General features: G+C 37.8%; 1 protein-coding gene across 7 annotated transcripts in view; it reads right to left on the bottom strand.

The window, feature by feature from the left end:
• LOC107693723 (kinesin-like protein KIF1A) overlaps positions 1–22,880 on the bottom strand; it is a 32,035-nt gene that overhangs the window by 4,914 nt on the left and 4,241 nt on the right. Inside the window, exons 1-41 of one of the 7 annotated variants that reach the window (XM_016493213.1) lie at positions 17,297–17,363; positions 16,973–17,152; positions 16,777–16,842; positions 16,527–16,705; positions 15,925–16,036; positions 15,615–15,692; positions 15,457–15,522; positions 15,348–15,365; positions 15,196–15,274; positions 14,950–15,028; positions 14,175–14,317; positions 13,925–13,963; positions 12,642–12,775; positions 12,474–12,553; positions 12,303–12,378; positions 12,137–12,216; positions 11,584–11,774; positions 11,301–11,481; positions 11,054–11,126; positions 10,860–10,953; positions 10,590–10,738; positions 10,330–10,508; positions 9,197–9,334; positions 8,540–8,821; positions 6,134–6,252; positions 5,716–5,801; positions 5,427–5,562; positions 4,990–5,164; positions 4,609–4,699; positions 4,393–4,511; positions 4,257–4,312; positions 4,063–4,171; positions 3,872–3,938; positions 3,180–3,264; positions 2,918–3,023; positions 2,066–2,089; positions 1,798–1,912; positions 1,474–1,607; positions 1,257–1,318; positions 1,003–1,148; positions 716–901 (exon numbers count right to left, since the gene is read on the bottom strand). In XM_016493213.1, the coding sequence (XP_016348699.1) occupies positions 716–901; positions 1,003–1,148; positions 1,257–1,318; positions 1,474–1,607; positions 1,798–1,912; positions 2,066–2,089; positions 2,918–3,023; positions 3,180–3,264; positions 3,872–3,938; positions 4,063–4,171; positions 4,257–4,312; positions 4,393–4,511; positions 4,609–4,699; positions 4,990–5,164; positions 5,427–5,562; positions 5,716–5,801; positions 6,134–6,252; positions 8,540–8,821; positions 9,197–9,334; positions 10,330–10,508; positions 10,590–10,738; positions 10,860–10,953; positions 11,054–11,126; positions 11,301–11,481; positions 11,584–11,774; positions 12,137–12,216; positions 12,303–12,378; positions 12,474–12,553; positions 12,642–12,775; positions 13,925–13,963; positions 14,175–14,317; positions 14,950–15,028; positions 15,196–15,274; positions 15,348–15,365; positions 15,457–15,522; positions 15,615–15,692; positions 15,925–16,036; positions 16,527–16,705; positions 16,777–16,842; positions 16,973–17,095 (4,455 nt within the window). In that variant the 5' untranslated portion in view covers positions 17,096–17,152; positions 17,297–17,363. Of the gene's footprint in view, positions 1–715; positions 902–1,002; positions 1,149–1,256; positions 1,319–1,473; positions 1,608–1,797; positions 1,913–2,065; positions 2,090–2,917; positions 3,024–3,179; positions 3,265–3,871; positions 3,939–4,062; positions 4,172–4,256; positions 4,313–4,392; positions 4,512–4,608; positions 4,700–4,989; positions 5,165–5,426; positions 5,563–5,715; positions 5,802–6,133; positions 6,253–8,539; positions 8,822–9,196; positions 9,335–10,329; positions 10,509–10,589; positions 10,739–10,859; positions 10,954–11,053; positions 11,127–11,300; positions 11,482–11,583; positions 11,775–12,136; positions 12,217–12,302; positions 12,379–12,473; positions 12,554–12,641; positions 12,845–13,924; positions 13,964–14,174; positions 14,318–14,949; positions 15,029–15,195; positions 15,275–15,347; positions 15,366–15,456; positions 15,523–15,614; positions 15,693–15,924; positions 16,037–16,526; positions 16,706–16,776; positions 16,843–16,972; positions 17,153–17,296; positions 17,364–18,680; positions 18,824–19,455; positions 19,535–19,701; positions 19,781–19,853; positions 19,872–19,962; positions 20,029–20,120; positions 20,199–20,430; positions 20,543–21,032; positions 21,212–21,282; positions 21,349–21,478; positions 21,659–21,802; positions 21,877–22,880 lie in introns of those variants that run through there. The other 6 variants (XM_016493217.1, XM_016493212.1, XM_016493214.1 and 3 more) reach the window with 6 other exon arrangements.

Genomic DNA, 22,880 nt, shown 5'->3' with positions numbered 1-22,880 from the left:
AGGTCTGAATATTGAGCCTTGTGGTACTCCTTAACAAAATGGCAAATTCTTATTCATTGTAACTACTTGAGAAGCAACTGTGTAAAAAAAAAACTTATAAGAATATATCTTGAATTAATTGTAATTTGTCTACCCAATTGGCCTTTTCTGTCTTTGTTTGTTAGTTTGTTTTGAACAATTTTATTTATACATATTTATACATTAAGTATGTAAATTTAATTAATGTAAATTAATTAAATGATTAAAGATATCTTATTTGAAAACAAGTAAATAAAACAAGTACATTTATCTTGTCTTAAGGATGAGATTTTTACACTGGACTCGACAGTTGTTGCATCGTGCCACGCCGCAACAGGTAAGGTCTGTCCACACTGGATGCGACAAAGCGACCATTAAAAATCATTTGAACTTAATGTCAGTATGTCATAAATATAATGCGGAATCAGTTTACTGATGGGGATTTCTAGTGTCGCGCCACACCGCATCCAGTGTAGACAGCATAATAGGTTCTATTTTATTTTGTCACATTGCGCCGCTCTGCTCGCGTCCGGTGTAGACAAGGTGTTACTGAAAACAGTACTAATTAAGATTTTTGCTGATTTGTTTTTGTGCAATATACTGTATATATTATATTTTGTTTGGTTTTGTCAAACTGGACTTGGTGGGAATAGGCTATCACTGTCATGTTATGTGGATATAAAGCGGCAACATTTACCTTGGCAGCCAGCTCCCTCTGCCTCTCGTTGGGACTGTCCAGACCCAGAATGACTACTGGGTTGATCATGGGGCTGGAGGCCTTAGGGGAGTCCATCAGGTCTTTGCCACAGAAAGAGTCCTGTCCCAGCAGCAGAGATGCTTCCAGCTTCTCTCTCAGCAGAAGGTAATGCCTGGTCTTCTCCACCTGTAAGCAAACACCTCACAATCATTTACTTGACTGAAGACAAAAATCAGACTATAGCCAAAAATAAAAGCCCTTAAACATTCAGATGGACCATATTTTACCTCTTGTAGAAGGCTAAGTTTCTCCAGCTCCCACTGGTGGTCCAGGATGAGGCTGTCACTGCGGGGCCTCCAACCCGCAAGGTTCTCCTCTCCACGCACATACGCCACTGAGGTGTCCAGCACCCGTCTGCGCCTCCTTTGCATACCTGCACCATCATGGCAAAACAACAAAATGAATCAAACAACTGGGTTAAATCTGCATATTTATGTGATAAAGATAATTTGTACATTTGCATTTGTACATGATAACTTACCAGGACTTCCAATGTCAGCCAAATGGCAAAGGCTTAATTCATACACTCCAGTCACACGGTTACTGAGACAGGAAAGACAGACCAATTACAATGATAGTCCAAGTGAAAAACTGTTTTTAGATATCAAGTCCTGAGCATTAAAGATTAGAAATAGTGCATTGATTAACTCAAAATCAATTTACTTGACTGCAAAAAGAGGCCAGCAAACTTTCCTCACCTCTCAGAGGGCCTAAAGGCACCAGTGCTGAAAAGGTTTCGAATGGAACGTGACGCAGGAAGTTTAGCATCTCTTGAGTAGAACACCATGCAAAAGTCCTTAGTGATGACAGTGGGCTGAGTGCAGTTCTCCATCTAAATATTACAGCAGCAAGTTAGTGGAACATCATATTATCAAATTCAAAGCAAATTCAAACTTCTGACTGTGTAGCTTGAATTTACTGTTACAGTACTTGGTTTATACTGCTTCTGATTAGTTCCAATATCTCCCACATTAATAAAATGTCATAATCTGATCACTTTAGTTTGAAAGAGTCTTCCTCACCTCAAGATAGGCAGAGAGGGTGATGTAAATTTTCTCTCCATATGGAGTGACACGATTCAGCAGGAGGGAGTTGTGCATGGAGCTGTCCCATGCGGCCTCAAAGCGGTAAAATGTCCTGAAAGGTTGCAAACAGCTTTGAGAATTATATCACTGCTTATATTTTTTCCTTTATTTGTACAGGTTTGAAAATGTAAGGTGGGTTACAACAATGACAACAACAAATAATAAATTAATTTAAAAACCTGTATGCTTAAGGAAAAAAACATACCTATGGTCAATTCCCAATGACACTCTGACAGGACACAATAAAGAAACTACCATGTTAGTAAATAAAAATTTTGGTAACTTACTAATTTTAATTATGTCAATAAATAATTAGAATATTAAAAATATAATTACATTTAAATACATCTATAAATTAGTTATGAGGTTTTAGTGTTGTTAGCACTCATTTTAATTAATATTAATAATTAAGAGTAATGGATTAATAAATATTAATTAAATTTACATATATAATATATACATAATACAAATGTGACTCTGGGCCACAACAACATAGGGGTCAAAGGGTAATTTTTAAAAAAATTGAGATTTATACATCATCTGAAAGCTGAATAAATAAGCTTTCCTTTGATGTATGGTTTGTTAGAATAGGATAACATTTGGCCGAGATACAACTATTTGCAAATCTGGAATCTGAGGGTGCAAAACAATCAAAAAAATTGAGAGAATTGCCTTTAAAGTTGTCCAAATTAAGTCCTTAGCAATGCATATTACTAATCAAAAATTAAGTTTAAAAGAAAAATCAATAATTTTGACTCCTACAATGTATTGTTGGCAATTGCTACAAATGTGACCCTGGAGCACAAAACCAGTCTTAAGTCGCTGGGATTCATCTTTCAGATGATGTATAAATCTCAGTTTCAAAAAATTGACCCTTATGACTGGTTTTGTGGTCCAGGGTCACAAATAATCTGAATATATGTCATTCGTGTAAATACTTTGTTATTGCTAACATTGCGGTTTTATTATGACACAGTAGTCATATTGCAAATAACAAAAACAGCTTTTAAAAGCATTCTGTTATTGAGAGGTACTGGAGGAAGGATCAGCGGTGTACCTGTCATCATAAGATGGTCGTATGTAGCCTGAAGACAGGATGTTGAGGGACAGGATGTTGGGGTCGATGATAGTCTCATCCGCCTCGGGTGTGTTACGGATACGCCCTAAAAAGAACAGAAGAAATGCTGAGTCATCTGAAACTCTGCCTGAACATTCACCATAACATCTCCATTTGTCCTCTATGCCAGTTAGCACTTAATGTGATGGAAGCCAGAGATTCTGATAAACTATTTTTGAGAGAGAAAAAAAATAGCACTAACCTATGACGAGCTCTTTAACCTCCTTCCACTCAATATCATTGCCAGTTTCATGGGCAATAGTCACTGTAATTCTTCTTTGGATGCCCTGCGGTAAATATGTCAAAGGTGAAAATTCAAAATCCTCAATTTTTTATCTCAATTTACACTAAAGTTTAACATTTTGGGGTCTGTAAAAACCTTTTTTTTCACAGAAATTAATACCTTTATTCAGAAAGGAAATATTAAAGTAATCAAAAGTGACAGTAAAGATATTTATAATGTTACAAAAGTAATGTTACAAACTATTTTAAATAAATTTATCAAAGAATCCTGACCAAATGTATCACGGTTTCCACAAAATATTAAGCAACACCATGTTTTTTTTTTATATGGATAACAATGAAATGTTTCTTGAACACCAAATAAGCATATTAGAATGATTTCTGAAGTATTATGTGACAAAGAAGACAGGTGTAATGGCTGCTGAAAATTCAGCTTTGCCATAACAGGAAAAATTACATTTTATTGTACAAAAATGGAAAACAAATATTATTGTAATAATATAGTTCACAATTTAACTGTTTATACTTTATTATTTTTTATCAAATAAATTGTGAGCATTAAAGACTTATTTCTAAAACATTCATAAATTTTAGCAACCCCCAACTTTTACCATTTAATGGGTTGATAGGGACAGATGGATTCATGTTTACCTGGTGCAACAGGAATGTACCGTGGCAGGGCATTCCACCCCTGTGATCAACAACAGCTGGGATGTAGCTAAAAAAAGTACACAAACAGGTACAAGGGTTACATTATATACGAATAACCTACCATACATACAAGCTTCAATGAGTAACTTACTAGGAACTGATATACCACAATGTGTTTATCAGATACTCACTCTCCGTTGGCCTCCAGCTCACAGATCTCAAAGAATGCCATAAGGTCATATTTGCAGTGACAGGGGCCAGCGGTTGAGCATGTCAGCGTACTCAGTTTAGTGGCGGGCACTGGGGGGAAACAGAGGCAGAGTTCAGACACGGAGAGACCACAAGCACTGTACTGGTCAAGAAATGAGAAAAAACATCTCCTTACCTGGCTTTGACAAAGGCATAACTCTAGGGAACTGCCTTCTTGTTGGACGTAATGAACTATAGGGAAGGAACATTTTATTTGACATTGTAGGCAACTAAAAAGTATGATAATAATAAATATAAAAAAAGTTGCTCACCTAATTAAGTCCTTACAGAGCAGAGGGAAAGGCTGTTTCTGGTAGTGGCCGAACACCTCAAAAACGATTGGCTGACTTTTGATGTATTCCACAAAAGACTTGGTGACCTCCACGGTTATCTGCAATAGTAGCAAACCGCACAAATTATTTATGTTTGATTTAACAACTAAAACATGGTTGAATTACTTCATTAGTAAATGTCACAAAGTTGATTACATTTTGTACATGGTAGAATCCCAGTGGAGGCCCTCGGCCGGTATTCTTTAATGGCTCAGTGGAAAATGCCTCGTCATGCCTGTGAATAAAGCTGGAAAAAGACACAGGACAACTGAGATGACATTGCTTCAGAAGTCTTATGAGCATCCTGGATGAGTGTTTGCAGAGGCGTCATTCAAACAGAGGGGGCACATTGTTTTCGAGTGGCAACTTTCAAAAAATTTAGCAGCATGAAAACAATGTTCATCTAAAATAAGATGGCTGAAATGCATAATGTGCATAAGTATTTGCCTTTCAAACCCTAAGATCTGTCAGATGTACAGTACAGTTTTTATGGAAACTCCATTCTGAAAATTCTATGAATGAGAAACATCTACTCACTTGAACTGGCAGAAGATATCTGCATACTCAGCAGAGATGCTAGAGGCTTGAAGCACTGTGACCCTGAAGGTGAAGTTGCTGCCGATTTTCAAATGCTCGAGTGATTTTTCCTGAGTCACATCAAGAGGACATTCCAGAACACACTTCAGAGGACTGTTAGGAATATCAGGAGAGGCTAGACGCAGCAATGCATGAGAAAACAGATCAGATTAGAATACAAATACTGTCTAACTCTTGTGTAAGTCACTTATATTACCATTTACAACTACTTTAATAGTAAAAATATCACACATGATTACTAGGCAAATTATTTTATGTTGTGGCATGTAGAAATTCATCATAATGTATTGTGCAAAATTTATATCAGTCACTTATTAATAAATAAATGAGGCCACCAGTAATGTTTATTTATTTATTTATTTCAAAAAACATATTACCTGCACAGGTGTTGTTGTTGACCTCATCAGCACTGAGGCCCATCTCTGAGTTTTTTCCTTCTCCTTCTACAATGCGCAGCTCCTCTTGAGATGTGTTTGTGTGAGACATCCCACCGGTGCATGTTTCTGTCTGGAACTGAGAGAAAAACAATTCGTGATGGTGTCTCACCTTCTACAAAAACAATTCAATACCTAAAAAGCCCAACTCAACTTCTGAGATAATAACTGTGAGAATTCATTTGCCAAGACAAAACAGAATCAATTACATGAAATGAGTGACACAACCAACCTTCTCAAACTGTTGATCCTCAAATGAGATCTTGGCAGTTCCTGATTGTCTCACACCTGAGCCATAATCAGGAGCCTCTTCATCAGCTGTGACAAGAAATTAATGATTATGGCAACAATTTAAGATTTAATCATATTTAGGCTTGTACAAAACAATTCTAAACATAATCAGAGAAAGGAAGGGAGAAAATACATATATGCATACATTTAAATTTCATTCATAAAACACAAGAGAATTTTTTGTATGAAAACATAATTGGTCTGAATACTGAGCCTTGTGGTACTCCTATACTATTATAAAACGTCAAACAATACTTTATGTAATGTGATAATAATTCATGTAAAGTGATACACCATGCAGGTTAGCTCTGGAATCTGCTTAAAATAGGTTTGTGAAAGCATCATGAAGATGAACTTACCTGATATGGCTTGTACTGCCACGCGGAGGAACCCCTTGACCTCGCCTTTCTCACTTACAATAGCCACACGGTGCACTAATGGCACAGGGTACAGCAGATTACTCAGATACACAAATGCCCTATGAAGGAGAGGATGATGGGGAAAAAGGAGGAGAGCCGAAGAAAGAAGAGGGATTTGAGATGAGTTGATGGAGTGAAAAAGAAGAAAAAAGGGTTAACATTAATGGAAAAAGAAGTTTAAATGGGAAAATGTCAGTGAAGATCAACTCAGCCACACTGCCACTAGACAACACAACATCAGACACAAAAAAAGCAACCAAACAAGAAGCTGCTGCAATAAAAGCCAAAAAGTCTGCGGTTCATCTGTGAATACTCTATTAGAGCCTCCATTCTATCATAATGATACAGAAAGTGATGATAGCAAGGATTTTAGTCTCAGTGGCGGTTGGTGAAAGTGTTTCAAGAACATGCATATAGAAGAGAACTGCACCACAAGCTATTTTACACTATAACTTTTGACTGACTGATCTAAATTATCAATCCATAAACATAGGTGAAGATATGGAAATGCATTGTCACATCTGATTTTAACTGACGTTTCAGTAACTGATTGAAGGTTTAATTACAATTCCATGTCTCAGATATGTGTCTATGAAATCCCTGAACTAGACATCGAATAGATATCGAATGCAGGTAAGTTTGGTGACAGATTGGCCTACGTCTTGTCTACATTCAGACAAATACATTCATTGAAATCAGATCTGCCCTCTTGATCCCAATGTGTTGCTGGACGAAGCTTGACAGGCAGGGTTCAAGAGTGGCAGGAGGTGTGGCCAGAGGGGAGGAGCTTTCGACAAGATTGGTGAGGCGCAAATACAGCATGCTCAGATAAACAAAATGTTTAGTGAAAAAAAAACTCCAAATTTGGCTTGTTGGGCCAGATGCAAACTGGAAAGCAAAAAATTGAAATGACATTAACATACATGAATTTGACCCCCATCAACTTAAAAGATAAATCAAAAAGTCAACACACATCACAAATCTTGTATGTTGCATGTGCGCAGGAAAGTGAGAGTGTGGGAGCCAATCCAAAACTGTGGTACAAATTTTAGTTCTGGCATGCCTGATTGAGACTGCTGTAGTCGAAACCAGCTCTTTCATCTTGAGCACTGTTGCTTTTCAGACAAAACAATCAACCGATTTATACTGATCACAGAAACAACGGAATTCTGCAGAGGATGCTAATTTTGTTTCGGAGAAGAGCAGACAAAAAATGTATTATGCTGCCATACAATGCTGTATCTTTCAAAACAGGGCAGAATTGACGTGATTACCATTCGCAACACTATTAATTTTGTCCTATAGAGCCACCCATGTTCAAATGCCTTCAAATGTCTAAAGTTGCCCTTTGTTACAATAAACATGCATTAGGGATCTGTCACCAGTGATCTACTGTGTTTCACAGTCAGTATCTTGACATTGCTATTCTTTTTGTTCGTTTCCTCTCATTCAGTTACTGAAAACCTCAGACAGCACTGAAATTGTGCATTTCAACACTGTATGCAACACTTATCAATGCACAAGAATGCATAAAAAAAGTAAAAGGTTTGTTGTCTAAGTAAAACACATCTAAAACATACAGAAAGAGGCATTAAAACTGCCTTCAGATCAGGTCAAGAGTTTCACACTTTCAAAGTCAAATCTTGTAAGCCAGACTATAAAGAATTTTTATTTTTTTACATTTTATTTATTATATTTACACTGACATATTAGAATGGCATTATAGTTTGTTTATTTATTTATTATTAAAATCAAAATTTGTATTATTATTATTATTGAATGTACCAAATTTGTTTATATTTATGTCGACATTATAGAACAGCATCAATATTGATTTACTGTTAAAATCCAAATAATAATAATAATAATAATAATAATTTACTATGTATTACATAATATATGCACTACATTTATTATATTTTATCATATTTTCATTGACATACTCGAATGGCATCATCATTTATTTATTTATTTATTTATAAAAAAAATATATTATTATAATACTTATTATTCTTATTGATAGTAATAATAAATGCCATCCAAGAAATTTACTTTAGAATGTAGAACACTAGAAGAAAATATGGCGGTAATGTTTGTTTATCAAAAAAATTAATTCGATTTTTTTTTAAGCTGATTGACAAAGATGTTTTACCCGAAACCATGAGAATACATTTAGGAAATGACCAAACTGATCTTTATCTTGGCAATAGATATTCTAACCCCTACCAAATGCTTTTTCTGTATTTGATTCCCTGTTAGGAAGTTCTAGTAACAGACACTCTTGTCTTTGTCTCAGTGTGAAAGAGCTAGTTTCCTCTGCCAGCATGCTCCTGAAACCTCACCAACCTTCCCACTAAACTGAACAGAGGCCAGCGGTCGTAAAAGGGGTCCTGGCCATCGCTGACACCTGGGCAGTGCTCCCCTACACCATCCTCCTCCTCTCTCCCAAGCTCTGAGCCAGGGTCCTCCATAAAGATCTCATCGTCCAGGTCCAACTCCTCCTCCTCGACTTTCCCATAATGCCGCTCATCGGCGAGCTCGGTTATGTCAGAGTCGGGGTCGGAGAGGGTGGGGGAGAAGGTAAGGTCACTCATGCGCTCGCTCATGCACGTGTTGAGAATGGGAGTGCTGGTGCAGCCGAAAACACGGGAACTGGGTTAGTACAACACTACACGCGCACACGCTGTTGCACACACTCGCTCACACGTACAATATGTCAGCATAAACCCAGCCATGAGCTTCCCAATTTGTGTTCAGCTAATGATCTTCTAGTGTGTTTGGTGAGGAGTGTTCAAGCTTAGCTTTAGCGTTTGAAGTGTCTGAATACTGAAAAATTAGTGCAAAACGAAAGCTGCACATAGCTCACCATTCAACTCAAAAAGTGAAGGAACCCTCATTAAAAGCACAATGCAAATCATAGGCAGTTTCCAGTCATGTACAGTGGGAATACCAGCATCCATTTAGCACTTTAGAGCATACAAACTTGACTGATCGATTACTCACCGACCAACCAGGCGGAACCATGGAAAGCGGTCATAGAAAGGGTCACCACCGGACATCATATGATCACAGTCCTCGACTGCAGTACTGGGCACCTCTGCTGCTCGGTCATACATTTCTCTCATCAAATCCAGTCTTTGTCTACAGAGACAATAGTACTGCATCAGCAAAAGTAACAAACCACGCTCTGTGTTATCTGCAATGTTCTCTTTACATGCTCAACTTTTAAGCATAAACCAAAAAGAAAAAGGCGGCTAACATGCATTAAACCCCATTAGCTTTAGCCTATTAGCTCTGAGATCATCAATATGCTTGTCTGGTCTGCTCCTAAAGGGTGAAATTAACTTTTACCAGCTACATGCATTTAAAATGTATAATGTTTGTCTTCTAGGAAAACAGCAAAAATACTCATGATTCATTCTACATATGGTTTATCCAAATGTTTGTTTCTTTAGAATGAGAATAAGCATCCACCTAATACCACCTGCCTTTGATTAGCAATGCCAAATAATGGTTCATGACTGTTATGTAAATGTAAGGCTACTGGCCATTATTCAAGGGCTTAAGCATTGATAAGAGTAGAAAAAGTGATCTTGTTCATTTTACGGTACATGAATCAATACCTCTCCGGCTTGAAATTAGTGTTTAAGGTGTGAACAAGCTACATGCTAATCCTAATTTAAAGTAGTTTGACTACAGTCAAGCTACTCATTTGAAATAATTAGTTTGCCACTACTTCAGTAGTTACAAACAAAAAGTATGTAACAGATTTTTAATAGAGCAATGTCTTTTTAACAATCGGATATATAATTTAATCAGAGCAGAATCTTTCTGCTACAGAAAACAATGAGGGCTACTGAATTGGTTGGTGAATTGTTTATTTACATGAACCGTCTGAACTAATTTACTGAAACAATTTACTAAAATGCATCAGACTTCTCAATGCAGCATATGAGACAGATATTCATATGATATCAAAGCAGCATTTTTTCATGTTACACCACTTGTCATAAAAAGTAGCTTATTACCACAAAAGTGCCACCATTTTGAAAATAGCTGGGCTATAAATCCTGATCCATAACTTCAGGGCTAGACTAATTTTGTGGGCATTATGTGCATGTTTAGTCTCGCTGTACCGGAGTTTGTCCAGGGTCCAGTAGTGTGTGGCACCATTTTTCTGGTCCTGAACCTCTACTGCTACGATGGTGCGAGGGAATAGCCTTTTCTCCCTGTCTTTGGCTATGCTGGGGGGCAGGAGGTCAGGAGGCAGTGGGGAGTACAGTGTGTCCGTTAGTAGCACAAACTGAAACTGAACCTGCAGAGAAAAAGGGGAACAATTTATCCTACTCATTAGGCATATCCAATCATTAGGCTGACCTAAATTATTTTAGTGTACCTTTTTCTTTAGCTCCACGCTAATGGCATTAGCCTCCTTGAGGAAAATTGCATTTCCCCAGAGCAGGTCTCTGAGAGAGGTGAACTGATAGAATCGCCATTTCCGGAAAGCCCAGAGGGCCAGTTCTGTCTCTCGCTTTGTCCACGGCACTGCAGGACCAAAATATGAACCCATTTCAAATGTGATGTCTAAGAAACAACTGAACAAGTCATGTGATAATGCATTTGATATATGGATAAGTACCTATGTGGTTTAAACTGCGTTACCCACCTTCCTCTTCTGGTTCCTCCTCTTCCTCTGTGGTTTCTGGGTAATATCTGGAGTCGACCTGCCTCTGAAGAGCTTCCAGCTTACTCTCATAGTCCTAAACAAAAATCAGTGTGAAATTTGGTTTCACTGCAAGCTTCTTCGAGTTTCTACTACTCAAAGACTAATTAAGCTCTTACTAATCTTAAATGGTTTACCAGTCTCTGCTGTTCCAGAAGGTTGCTTGCTTCTTCTCTCTCCTTGCGGTACTGGTCCTCCAGCTCCTGTAACCTGTAAATGATGTAAGCATCAGAATCAAGGCGCAAAACCTAGATACTAAATAGTCCTGCAGCGTGTTATCAGAGTTCCTCTGAAACCCTCCACCTCCCCCAGCTCCACCTATCTAGATCTGATTTTTGCTGGTTTAGGACCACAAGAGGGCTAGTGACAGAAGTGCTGCTGTACCTCTGCTCCATCTCTTGTTTCATATCAATGCCTTGTTTATCAAGTAGTTCTCTTTGGGCAAAGGCCCAGTCCACTGGCTCGACAGGTGTGTCTGCACATGGGGTCCTCTCCCTCTCTTGCCGTGCTTGCTCAGGGTCATTGAAACGGAACACGTGGCTTTTGCCCATAATGATACGGTTACCTAAGACAGATAACAGACAGGGTCAAAACATCTTACAGGCACCAAAAAAAAAAGTTTTTCAACAGACTGGGATTGTTTTCAGCCTGGAAACTGAAGAGTTACCAGATCTGAGAATAGTGGGCTCTGTCACTCTCTTCCCATTAACGTAAGTCTCTGCTTCCTCACAGGGCTCCATAATCACCGTACCCTCTCCCGACGCATTTGTAGTACTTGTGAAGATACAGTGTTCGTCTTTAATGAAGTGGCCGCTCAGTACAATGTCCTGCCGACTGCTGGCATCCTCGCGGCCGACCCTGCAGGAATATATGGAGGCTATTTGTCAGAATGAAGGGAAACAGAATAGAGATACTAAAAAATTCAAAACAAGTATTGAAAATTCCATTATGATGGTCATTTAATACCAAAAATAAAAATTTTTGAAATAAAAAAATTAAAAATGCAAAAAAAAAAAAATTTGGTAATAAAAATGTTCAAGTTAGTTCAGAGTGCCTTAACAGATTCAACTTTTGATCTTAAATGTTTTAGTAAATGTTGATATTAACATCAATAAATGCTGTAGAAGTATTGTTCATTGTTAGCTCATGTTAACTAAACTAACTAATGTCTTTGTGGACCATGGTTGAAAATACTGGTTGTAAATAATCAACATTCTTACTTGGTGATTCCATCTTTAATGTAGTACAACAAGCATTCGGACATCAGTGAATCTTCATTGAGGTTGACCAGGTGAGGTGTCTGAAACAGTCAAATCATAAAGAAGTGTTGACTGAAGCATATGACTTCACTAGCTTCCTGTTAGAAAACATATTTGATCTTCTAACCTTCTTTGGTGAAAAGACTCCAACGGTTCCTCCATCTTCCCTCATCGCCACACCCATTTCAGCCAAAAGTGCCTCCCTAATGAAAAAAGAAGATTTTTATTTAACAAATGAAGTACACAACTTAAATATCAGACACATTTCAAGATAAAAGCCCTCTCAGGGGTCTCCAACCTTTCCATTCTAATGGCCTCAGTGCGACGAAGCTTCTCTTCCCAAGTTTCGTTGAGTTCTGCGATTATCTTCTCAGTTTCCTAATTGGAAAAGAGGTCGGCATTAAAACGATCAGCACTGGTCCTTATTAATTTATCAAACCATACATCCAATCATCCTCTCTCTCACCTTCAGCCTCTCAATGGCTTCCTCGCTTCCCGGGCTGAACATGATCCGGTCATGCAGGCTGCTGATGTAGCCAGCTCTGCTGGGCAGGGCAGAGAGAGAGGGCGAGGGGCTCATCCCTGTCATGGCATTGGTCACTGTGGAGAAATCACCCCTTTGATTGACAGCCTGGATGCTATTGAGATTAGTCTTGTAATTGGACAAGTCTGGGCAACACATGGGAACGACAGGTTGGAGAGTCAAAGGAAAATTTTTGGTAAGAAAAAAGGAAAACCATGGAAGCAGAAAAGAAGGGGAAGGAGGAAGAGTAGAAAGTGTCAAACAAAGCTGAAAAGCTAATTGAAAAGGTTATAAAGCTGCAGGGCGCAGGGCAGACGGCATCAATTTGAGGACGCTGTTGTGTGTTTTTATTTTTCAACCAAATTAGAATATCAAAAATTTTTATTATTAATGGATTTTTCCCTCATGCCTCAAATTCATTGGACCATGCTTGAGATAATGAGCATGGAGATGAACTGAACACTCAATGTAATAGTGATCTGTGACTACACAGACCGCATGGATGACCACATGCCTGTGCTTCACATTGAGGCAAAACCTCTAGAGCACCTTTGGACCACCAAAGCAGCAGAATCCAATAATAGTGTTGCCTGTCAGACTAATTAGTTTTATTTAAACTAATTAGTTGAAACTGCACAGCATAGACTTTGGTGGTCCAGAGATTCCTGCTTTGGCCATCACAGGGGTCGGCAACATTAGAAAGGGTCAATATTGGCACACACATAAAAAGGACAGAGGATTTACTGTATGATTGTTATATGGTTGTAATATTCTTTAACTGTTTATTTTAAAATGTTGAAGTCAGATTCCAAAATTACCACTCATCAAGCAAATATGAGTTAAAATAGGCTCTGGAGAGTGAATGTTGATGTGTGACGTGAACGATTCCAATAAAGGATTAATGAATGATCGCCACCAAAGCAAAAATATAAGAAAAATCATGATCCACGCAACAGTGAGTCACCTATATACTGTACATCCTGTCCTGGGAGTTACACAGTCCTGTTCACAGTGCTGCATGGGTGACACACTTTGGCACTGCTTTTTATTTTTGTTTTTAAAACAATAAGGTTTTATTACCAATATAAAGCTGCTATGAACAGATTTGTAATATACTGTAAAAAAAAAAAAACACACATTTCATGTAAAAGAAAAAACAAAAACAAAAGTTGCCGACCCCTGGGTTATCATAAGCTGTGAAGCATTTAAGGTGCCAAAATACACACATTTGAGAGCAGATATTCCAGGAGCCTGTGCCCGATATGCTGAGAAAAACAGAGAGAGAAGACAAGTCCTTCAGACACATTCCTAGAGCTGTCTGACCCACTGGTTTCTGATAATATAAGTGCAGAGAATGTTTGCTTTACTCATAGGATAACTCTCTTTACAGCATTTGAATCTGAGAGGAAATCTGTCATTTTAAGTTGACTGAAACATTGTAGCTCCACAGTTTGAAGTGCATCACAGGTGACTCACTCTCAATGATGTCTCCAAGGCCCTGAGAATAAAGCAGATCCTTCAGACGTGCCACCTCTTCCTTCAGCTCACGCACCAGGCGGTTGTTGGGGTCTTCGTTGATGACGGCGTTGCAGCGGATCTGCTTGGCTCGGTCAGCGTACCTGTGACAGTGATATTGCTATTAACTATCCATGATAGCATCAGAATGTCCCAAATAGTTCAATATTCAGAACATCACCTGCTGAGGCTAATGACATCTAATGGCATGGATGAAGTCTTCATAGTAATGCATAGCTATTAAAGGAATAGTTCACCCAAAAATGAAAATTCTACCGTTAATTACTCATCCTCATGTCATTACAAACCTGTAAGACCTTTGTTCGGAACACAAATGAAGATATTTTTGATGAAATCCTAGAGCTTTCTGACCCTGCATAGACAGCAACAAAACTGACATGTTCAAGGCCAAGAAAGGTAGTAAGGACATCGTTGAAATAGTCCATGTGACATCAGTGGTTCAAGCTTAATTTTATGAAGTTACGAGAATGTAACACTAAAAATGATATGTTGGTATGTTAAAGGGGTAGTTCACCCAAAAATTAAAATTCTGTCATTAATTACTCGCCCTCATGTCTGTCCAAACCAGACCTTCGTTCATCTTCAAATCACAAATTAAGGTATTTTTTGGATGAAATCCGAGAGCTTTCTGACCCTGCATAGACAGCAACGCAACTACCACGTTCAAGGCCCAGAAAGGTAGGTTATTAGTCTAAATTACAGCGGTGGTTCTTACCTGAGCGTGCTGAGTGTCTCATCATAGTTAATATCAGCAGGGCTCAGAGCTGCTACCATAGCTGTGCGCGAATTTCCTCCTGATAAATGAAAACCACTGTGACCTTCAGGAATCTTTTTAATGTTTTGGCACCATACCACAGTTAAACTGACCAAATTGACTGTAATATGCAATGTTTTATGTGATGGAGAGAAATGTTTATTGTTAAGAAGGTACAGTATGTGCATGGTGCATAAAGCCTCATACCGAGGTTTTCCCTCAGCAGCCATGTCAGAACTGAATCTCTGTATGGAATAAAGCTCTCAACTTTCTTCTTCTTCTTGTTCTGTAGGGAGAAGAGAAGCCATGTCAAAGCTATAAATGCTTGATAATTAAAGAACAATTAAATGGATCCTTACCTTGTTTGGTGCAGAGTCCTATAAAACAATTTTAAAAATTTGATTTTATTATTTACCCTTTTTTTATTTCTTTCAAGAATATTTATATCTAGATTGAAAGAATTCTTACCACTTCAGCCAGCGCAGAGATAACTTTGCCTAGTGTTGTTAAAGATTTGTTGATATTGGCTCCTTCCTAGAAAAGATACAAAGCACGCACATTTATGTGATGCACTCATCTGAAATGACAAATTGTCATGTAACTCTATTGAACTCAAAGTGACCCACCTTGAGTCTAGTGCCTTTAGCTCCAGTAGAATCAGCCCTCTCACTGCCTGCCAAGTCTACCAAGCTGATTTTGCTGACCTGTTTGCAAATGGAAATGTTGTGTCTAAGAACAGTAAAGCGCTCTAATGCACATACCAGCAACTGTCAAACTGCCAACATCCATCAGTGAAGTTTGAACTGCAGAGTCTCACCTACTTTTGCACTGTAGTCTATTTCTGAAGAAGCGGTCACTTTTTCCCATATAGTGCAATACTAAACAATGCCAAACGTGGAGGTCTGGTGGGAAAGGCTGCAGGAGAGAATGCGGTACCTTTTCAGATGTGTTGTCTGTGTCACTATCATGTCGTTTCTGTGTGAAGATGATGTTGAACACAGCATGGGAACGGCTGCTGGTCTCATTCATGTTAGTGGCCGCCACAGTCCTGATAACAGGAAAGCAACGCAATGGTGAATGATTTGATTTCAGTTACATACATAAATATATAAATCTATGCTTGATTTTAGATAAATACAATTGTTCTGCAGTTTCCATTGCTTCAAAATTATGTGCAGAGATACATACACTATTGCTCAAAAGTTTGGGGTCAGTAAGTTTTTTTTTTTAAGAAATTCATACTTTTATTCAGCAAGGATGCATTCAATTTATTAAAAGTGACAGTTTATAATTTTGCAATTTTGCAATGTTACAAATAATTTATTGAGTGCTGAAAAAATATATTTCAATATATTAAAATACTTATTTTATATTGTAATAATATTTCTCAATATTACTGTTTTTATTCTATTTATGATCAAATAAATGTAGCATAGGTAGATTTTCTAAAACATTTTTTAAAATGTATCAACTCCAAACCTTGGAATGGTAGTGTAATTCAGAGGCTAACCTCTTCTGTATTCAGAAATGTATTTCACCTTGCTTTGTTTCCAGAGTCCATCAGGTCCTGTATGTCATTGTAGGAAGTAACGGCCAGTTTTGATAGGTCCTCTACGTATGGTCCCATCAGAGGATGCTCTCGCACACGCAGATTCCCTTTGTTCTTTGGATTCAGAAGGTCCCGCACACGCTCACAGTAGATCTCCATGTAACTGACCTGAGAAAAACAACATTTTCACTTGCTATACTGATTCTGAATGCATTTTATGATGCAGGTGCTGCTCTTACCTCAACCGAGTATGACATGCTGTTGTCATTATTGTCAGTGATCTTGGTAAACAGGTCCTCACATAGCTGTCACAGACAGATTCAGCATTAAAAATGTGTTACTTCAAACTTGGCAGCATCCAAGTCATCTACAGTATTTGCTACAATATCAAAGACAGCGATAATGTCAGTCACAGATGGTATTATAGTGTATTACCAATGGGATGATGCCTTCTTGGTCTTTCTCTTGCTTGCCCATCATGGTATATGACTTTCCGGCCCCAGTTTGCCCATAGGCAAAGATACAGACGTTGTATCCCTCAAAAGCATGCAGAAGCATTTCCTCCCCTATGTCTTTATAAACCTGCTTTTGGCATGCAAAGTTCACATCTTCTGGCTGTTGAAGACAGAAACGCACAAAGCACAAAAGGAAATCATCATAAATGTCTCAATAACAGCCATCATGATCACAGAAGAATTAAAAATAGCAGCAGTGAGTTGCATAAGATGCAGATTCACCAGTTAATATCAAGAAACTCACCGTTGTATGTGACCAATACGAATAGTCAAAGTTGAAGCTCTTGCTCTCCTTTGGCTGTTTTGGGTTTATAATTCCTAGAAAGCAAAGAGAACATGTCTATAAGAATAAATCTATAACCTAATTAAGAAAACAACAAACTAAATAAAACAATTTCCAGCCTCATTATTTCATTTCAATCATGTTCAGACTCTCAAGCCTCTCATGGCAAAAGATAATTATTAACTCTATTTAATTATAATTATAAACTATACACTAGTGTTGATGACGCTTTATGTGATATATATATGCGCCAAAATATAATCAATTTTTTTATATCGTCAGCCTGTGAGATAGCCGATACACGATATTATCGTGCTAATTTATGTAATTATTTAACGTTACTTAGTTTCCTTGCGAAGAAATTAACCAAACCCACCACATGCCTGTGCTTCACATTGAGGCAAAACCTCTAGAGCACCTTTGGACCACCAAAGCAGCAGAATCCAATAATAGTGTTGCCTGTCAGACTAATTAGTTTTATTTAAACTAATTAGTTGAAACTGCACAGCATAGACTTTGGTGGTCCAGAGATTCCTGCTTTGGCCATCACAGGGGTCGGCAACATTAGAAAGGGTCAATATTGGCACACACATAAAAAGGACAGAGGATTTACTGTATGATTGTTATATGGTTGTAATATTCTTTAACTGTTTATTTTAAAATGTTGAAGTCAGATTCCAAAATTACCACTCATCAAGCAAATATGAGTTAAAATAGGCTCTGGAGAGTGAATGTTGATGTGTGACGTGAACGATTCCAATAAAGGATTAATGAATGATCGCCACCAAAGCAAAAATATAAGAAAAATCATGATCCACGCAACAGTGAGTCACCTATATACTGTACATCCTGTCCTGGGAGTTACACAGTCCTGTTCACAGTGCTGCATGGGTGACACACTTTGGCACTGCTTTTTATTTTTGTTTTTAAAACAATAAGGTTTTATTACCAATATAAAGCTGCTATGAACAGATTTGTAATATACTGTAAAAAAAAAAAAACACACATTTCATGTAAAAGAAAAAACAAAAACAAAAGTTGCCGACCCCTGGGTTATCATAAGCTGTGAAGCATTTAAGGTGCCAAAATACACACATTTGAGAGCAGATATTCCAGGAGCCTGTGCCCGATATGCTGAGAAAAACAGAGAGAGAAGACAAGTCCTTCAGACACATTCCTAGAGCTGTCTGACCCACTGGTTTCTGATAATATAAGTGCAGAGAATGTTTGCTTTACTCATAGGATAACTCTCTTTACAGCATTTGAATCTGAGAGGAAATCTGTCATTTTAAGTTGACTGAAACATTGTAGCTCCACAGTTTGAAGTGCATCACAGGTGACTCACTCTCAATGATGTCTCCAAGGCCCTGAGAATAAAGCAGATCCTTCAGACGTGCCACCTCTTCCTTCAGCTCACGCACCAGGCGGTTGTTGGGGTCTTCGTTGATGACGGCGTTGCAGCGGATCTGCTTGGCTCGGTCAGCGTACCTGTGACAGTGATATTGCTATTAACTATCCATGATAGCATCAGAATGTCCCAAATAGTTCAATATTCAGAACATCACCTGCTGAGGCTAATGACATCTAATGGCATGGATGAAGTCTTCATAGTAATGCATAGCTATTAAAGGAATAGTTCACCCAAAAATGAAAATTCTACCGTTAATTACTCATCCTCATGTCATTACAAACCTGTAAGACCTTTGTTCGGAACACAAATGAAGATATTTTTGATGAAATCCTAGAGCTTTCTGACCCTGCATAGACAGCAACAAAACTGACATGTTCAAGGCCAAGAAAGGTAGTAAGGACATCGTTGAAATAGTCCATGTGACATCAGTGGTTCAAGCTTAATTTTATGAAGTTACGAGAATGTAACACTAAAAATGATATGTTGGTATGTTAAAGGGGTAGTTCACCCAAAAATTAAAATTCTGTCATTAATTACTCGCCCTCATGTCTGTCCAAACCAGACCTTCGTTCATCTTCAAATCACAAATTAAGGTATTTTTTGGATGAAATCCGAGAGCTTTCTGACCCTGCATAGACAGCAACGCAACTACCACGTTCAAGGCCCAGAAAGGTAGGTTATTAGTCTAAATTACAGCGGTGGTTCTTACCTGAGCGTGCTGAGTGTCTCATCATAGTTAATATCAGCAGGGCTCAGAGCTGCTACCATAGCTGTGCGCGAATTTCCTCCTGATAAATGAAAACCACTGTGACCTTCAGGAATCTTTTTAATGTTTTGGCACCATACCACAGTTAAACTGACCAAATTGACTGTAATATGCAATGTTTTATGTGATGGAGAGAAATGTTTATTGTTAAGAAGGTACAGTATGTGCATGGTGCATAAAGCCTCATACCGAGGTTTTCCCTCAGCAGCCATGTCAGAACTGAATCTCTGTATGGAATAAAGCTCTCAACTTTCTTCTTCTTCTTGTTCTGTAGGGAGAAGAGAAGCCATGTCAAAGCTATAAATGCTTGATAATTAAAGAACAATTAAATGGATCCTTACCTTGTTTGGTGCAGAGTCCTATAAAACAATTTTAAAAATTTGATTTTATTATTTACCCTTTTTTTATTTCTTTCAAGAATATTTATATCTAGATTGAAAGAATTCTTACCACTTCAGCCAGCGCAGAGATAACTTTGCCTAGTGTTGTTAAAGATTTGTTGATATTGGCTCCTTCCTAGAAAAGATACAAAGCACGCACATTTATGTGATGCACTCATCTGAAATGACAAATTGTCATGTAACTCTATTGAACTCAAAGTGACCCACCTTGAGTCTAGTGCCTTTAGCTCCAGTAGAATCAGCCCTCTCACTGCCTGCCAAGTCTACCAAGCTGATTTTGCTGACCTGTTTGCAAATGGAAATGTTGTGTCTAAGAACAGTAAAGCGCTCTAATGCACATACCAGCAACTGTCAAACTGCCAACATCCATCAGTGAAGTTTGAACTGCAGAGTCTCACCTACTTTTGCACTGTAGTCTATTTCTGAAGAAGCGGTCACTTTTTCCCATATAGTGCAATACTAAACAATGCCAAACGTGGAGGTCTGGTGGGAAAGGCTGCAGGAGAGAATGCGGTACCTTTTCAGATGTGTTGTCTGTGTCACTATCATGTCGTTTCTGTGTGAAGATGATGTTGAACACAGCATGGGAACGGCTGCTGGTCTCATTCATGTTAGTGGCCGCCACAGTCCTGATAACAGGAAAGCAACGCAATGGTGAATGATTTGATTTCAGTTACATACATAAATATATAAATCTATGCTTGATTTTAGATAAATACAATTGTTCTGCAGTTTCCATTGCTTCAAAATTATGTGCAGAGATACATACACTATTGCTCAAAAGTTTGGGGTCAGTAAGTTTTTTTTTTTAAGAAATTCATACTTTTATTCAGCAAGGATGCATTCAATTTATTAAAAGTGACAGTTTATAATTTTGCAATTTTGCAATGTTACAAATAATTTATTGAGTGCTGAAAAAATATATTTCAATATATTAAAATACTTATTTTATATTGTAATAATATTTCTCAATATTACTGTTTTTATTCTATTTATGATCAAATAAATGTAGCATAGGTAGATTTTCTAAAACATTTTTTAAAATGTATCAACTCCAAACCTTGGAATGGTAGTGTAATTCAGAGGCTAACCTCTTCTGTATTCAGAAATGTATTTCACCTTGCTTTGTTTCCAGAGTCCATCAGGTCCTGTATGTCATTGTAGGAAGTAACGGCCAGTTTTGATAGGTCCTCTACGTATGGTCCCATCAGAGGATGCTCTCGCACACGCAGATTCCCTTTGTTCTTTGGATTCAGAAGGTCCCGCACACGCTCACAGTAGATCTCCATGTAACTGACCTGAGAAAAACAACATTTTCACTTGCTATACTGATTCTGAATGCATTTTATGATGCAGGTGCTGCTCTTACCTCAACCGAGTATGACATGCTGTTGTCATTATTGTCAGTGATCTTGGTAAACAGGTCCTCACATAGCTGTCACAGACAGATTCAGCATTAAAAATGTGTTACTTCAAACTTGGCAGCATCCAAGTCATCTACAGTATTTGCTACAATATCAAAGACAGCGATAATGTCAGTCACAGATGGTATTATAGTGTATTACCAATGGGATGATGCCTTCTTGGTCTTTCTCTTGCTTGCCCATCATGGTATATGACTTTCCGGCCCCAGTTTGCCCATAGGCAAAGATACAGACGTTGTATCCCTCAAAAGCATGCAGAAGCATTTCCTCCCCTATGTCTTTATAAACCTGCTTTTGGCATGCAAAGTTCACATCTTCTGGCTGTTGAAGACAGAAACGCACAAAGCACAAAAGGAAATCATCATAAATGTCTCAATAACAGCCATCATGATCACAGAAGAATTAAAAATAGCAGCAGTGAGTTGCATAAGATGCAGATTCACCAGTTAATATCAAGAAACTCACCGTTGTATGTGACCAATACGAATAGTCAAAGTTGAAGCTCTTGCTCTCCTTTGGCTGTTTTGGGTTTATAATTCCTAGAAAGCAAAGAGAACATGTCTATAAGAATAAATCTATAACCTAATTAAGAAAACAACAAACTAAATAAAACAATTTCCAGCCTCATTATTTCATTTCAATCATGTTCAGACTCTCAAGCCTCTCATGGCAAAAGATAATTATTAACTCTATTTAATTATAATTATAAACTATACACTAGTGTTGATGACGCTTTATGTGATATATATATGCGCCAAAATATAATCAATTTTTTTATATCGTCAGCCTGTGAGATAGCCGATACACGATATTATCGTGCTAATTTATGTAATTATTTAACGTTACTTAAGTTTCATTGCGAGAAAGTAAACCAACTCCAGCGTAAGGCTAAAAGCAGCCTAATGTTTTTAATATGACTGAATTTGTATTTAACAAGATAACAAATTAATAGAAACATCGTAAGTTACTAATTATAATGCTTACATTTCCTCAGTTAACGTTATTCAAAAAGCAGCTAACTTACAGAAAACGAGCAAAGAACATTACATTACCAAAGAACATCATCAAAAGCTCAGTCTAGCGCGAGTTTATGCACTTTAAAAACACTCCCGTTAAACTCAGTGAATCTACACTATATGATAAATAAATCTCTTATACTTGCATCGCACGTACATCTGCACTTTGTTGTTTATAATGAGAGAAGTCAGAATTCAGGCAGCGCGCGCTGAACAACGGAACTCCGCTGTTTCAGCGACGAGTCATCTGAACGCCTCTGATTGGCCATTGCATTCATAAGCTCAGCATAATCACACACGATTGGTTAGAACGCGCAAAAATGACAAAACGCGGAAAAAGAAATATAGGCCTAAACAAATCTATCGTCGATACACGATACTATCGAATATCGGCACAACCCTACTACTATACACCATTTATATCAACTAAATGAAGACATGAATGTATGTTTATTTATTCACAAAAGCCATGTTCAAAAAAAGACAAAAAATATCATCTCAATATAGTCATCAAAACAGCATTTTAT

The sequence above is a fragment of the Sinocyclocheilus anshuiensis genome, unplaced genomic scaffold (genome assembly GCF_001515605.1).
Source record: "Sinocyclocheilus anshuiensis isolate Anshui unplaced genomic scaffold, SAMN03320099.WGS_v1.1 scaffold1472, whole genome shotgun sequence".
In the NCBI taxonomy this organism is placed as follows: Eukaryota; Metazoa; Chordata; class Actinopteri; order Cypriniformes; family Cyprinidae; genus Sinocyclocheilus; species Sinocyclocheilus anshuiensis.
The sequence above is the reverse complement of the archived record's forward strand: the minus strand, read 5'-3'. Positions and strand labels throughout refer to the sequence as shown.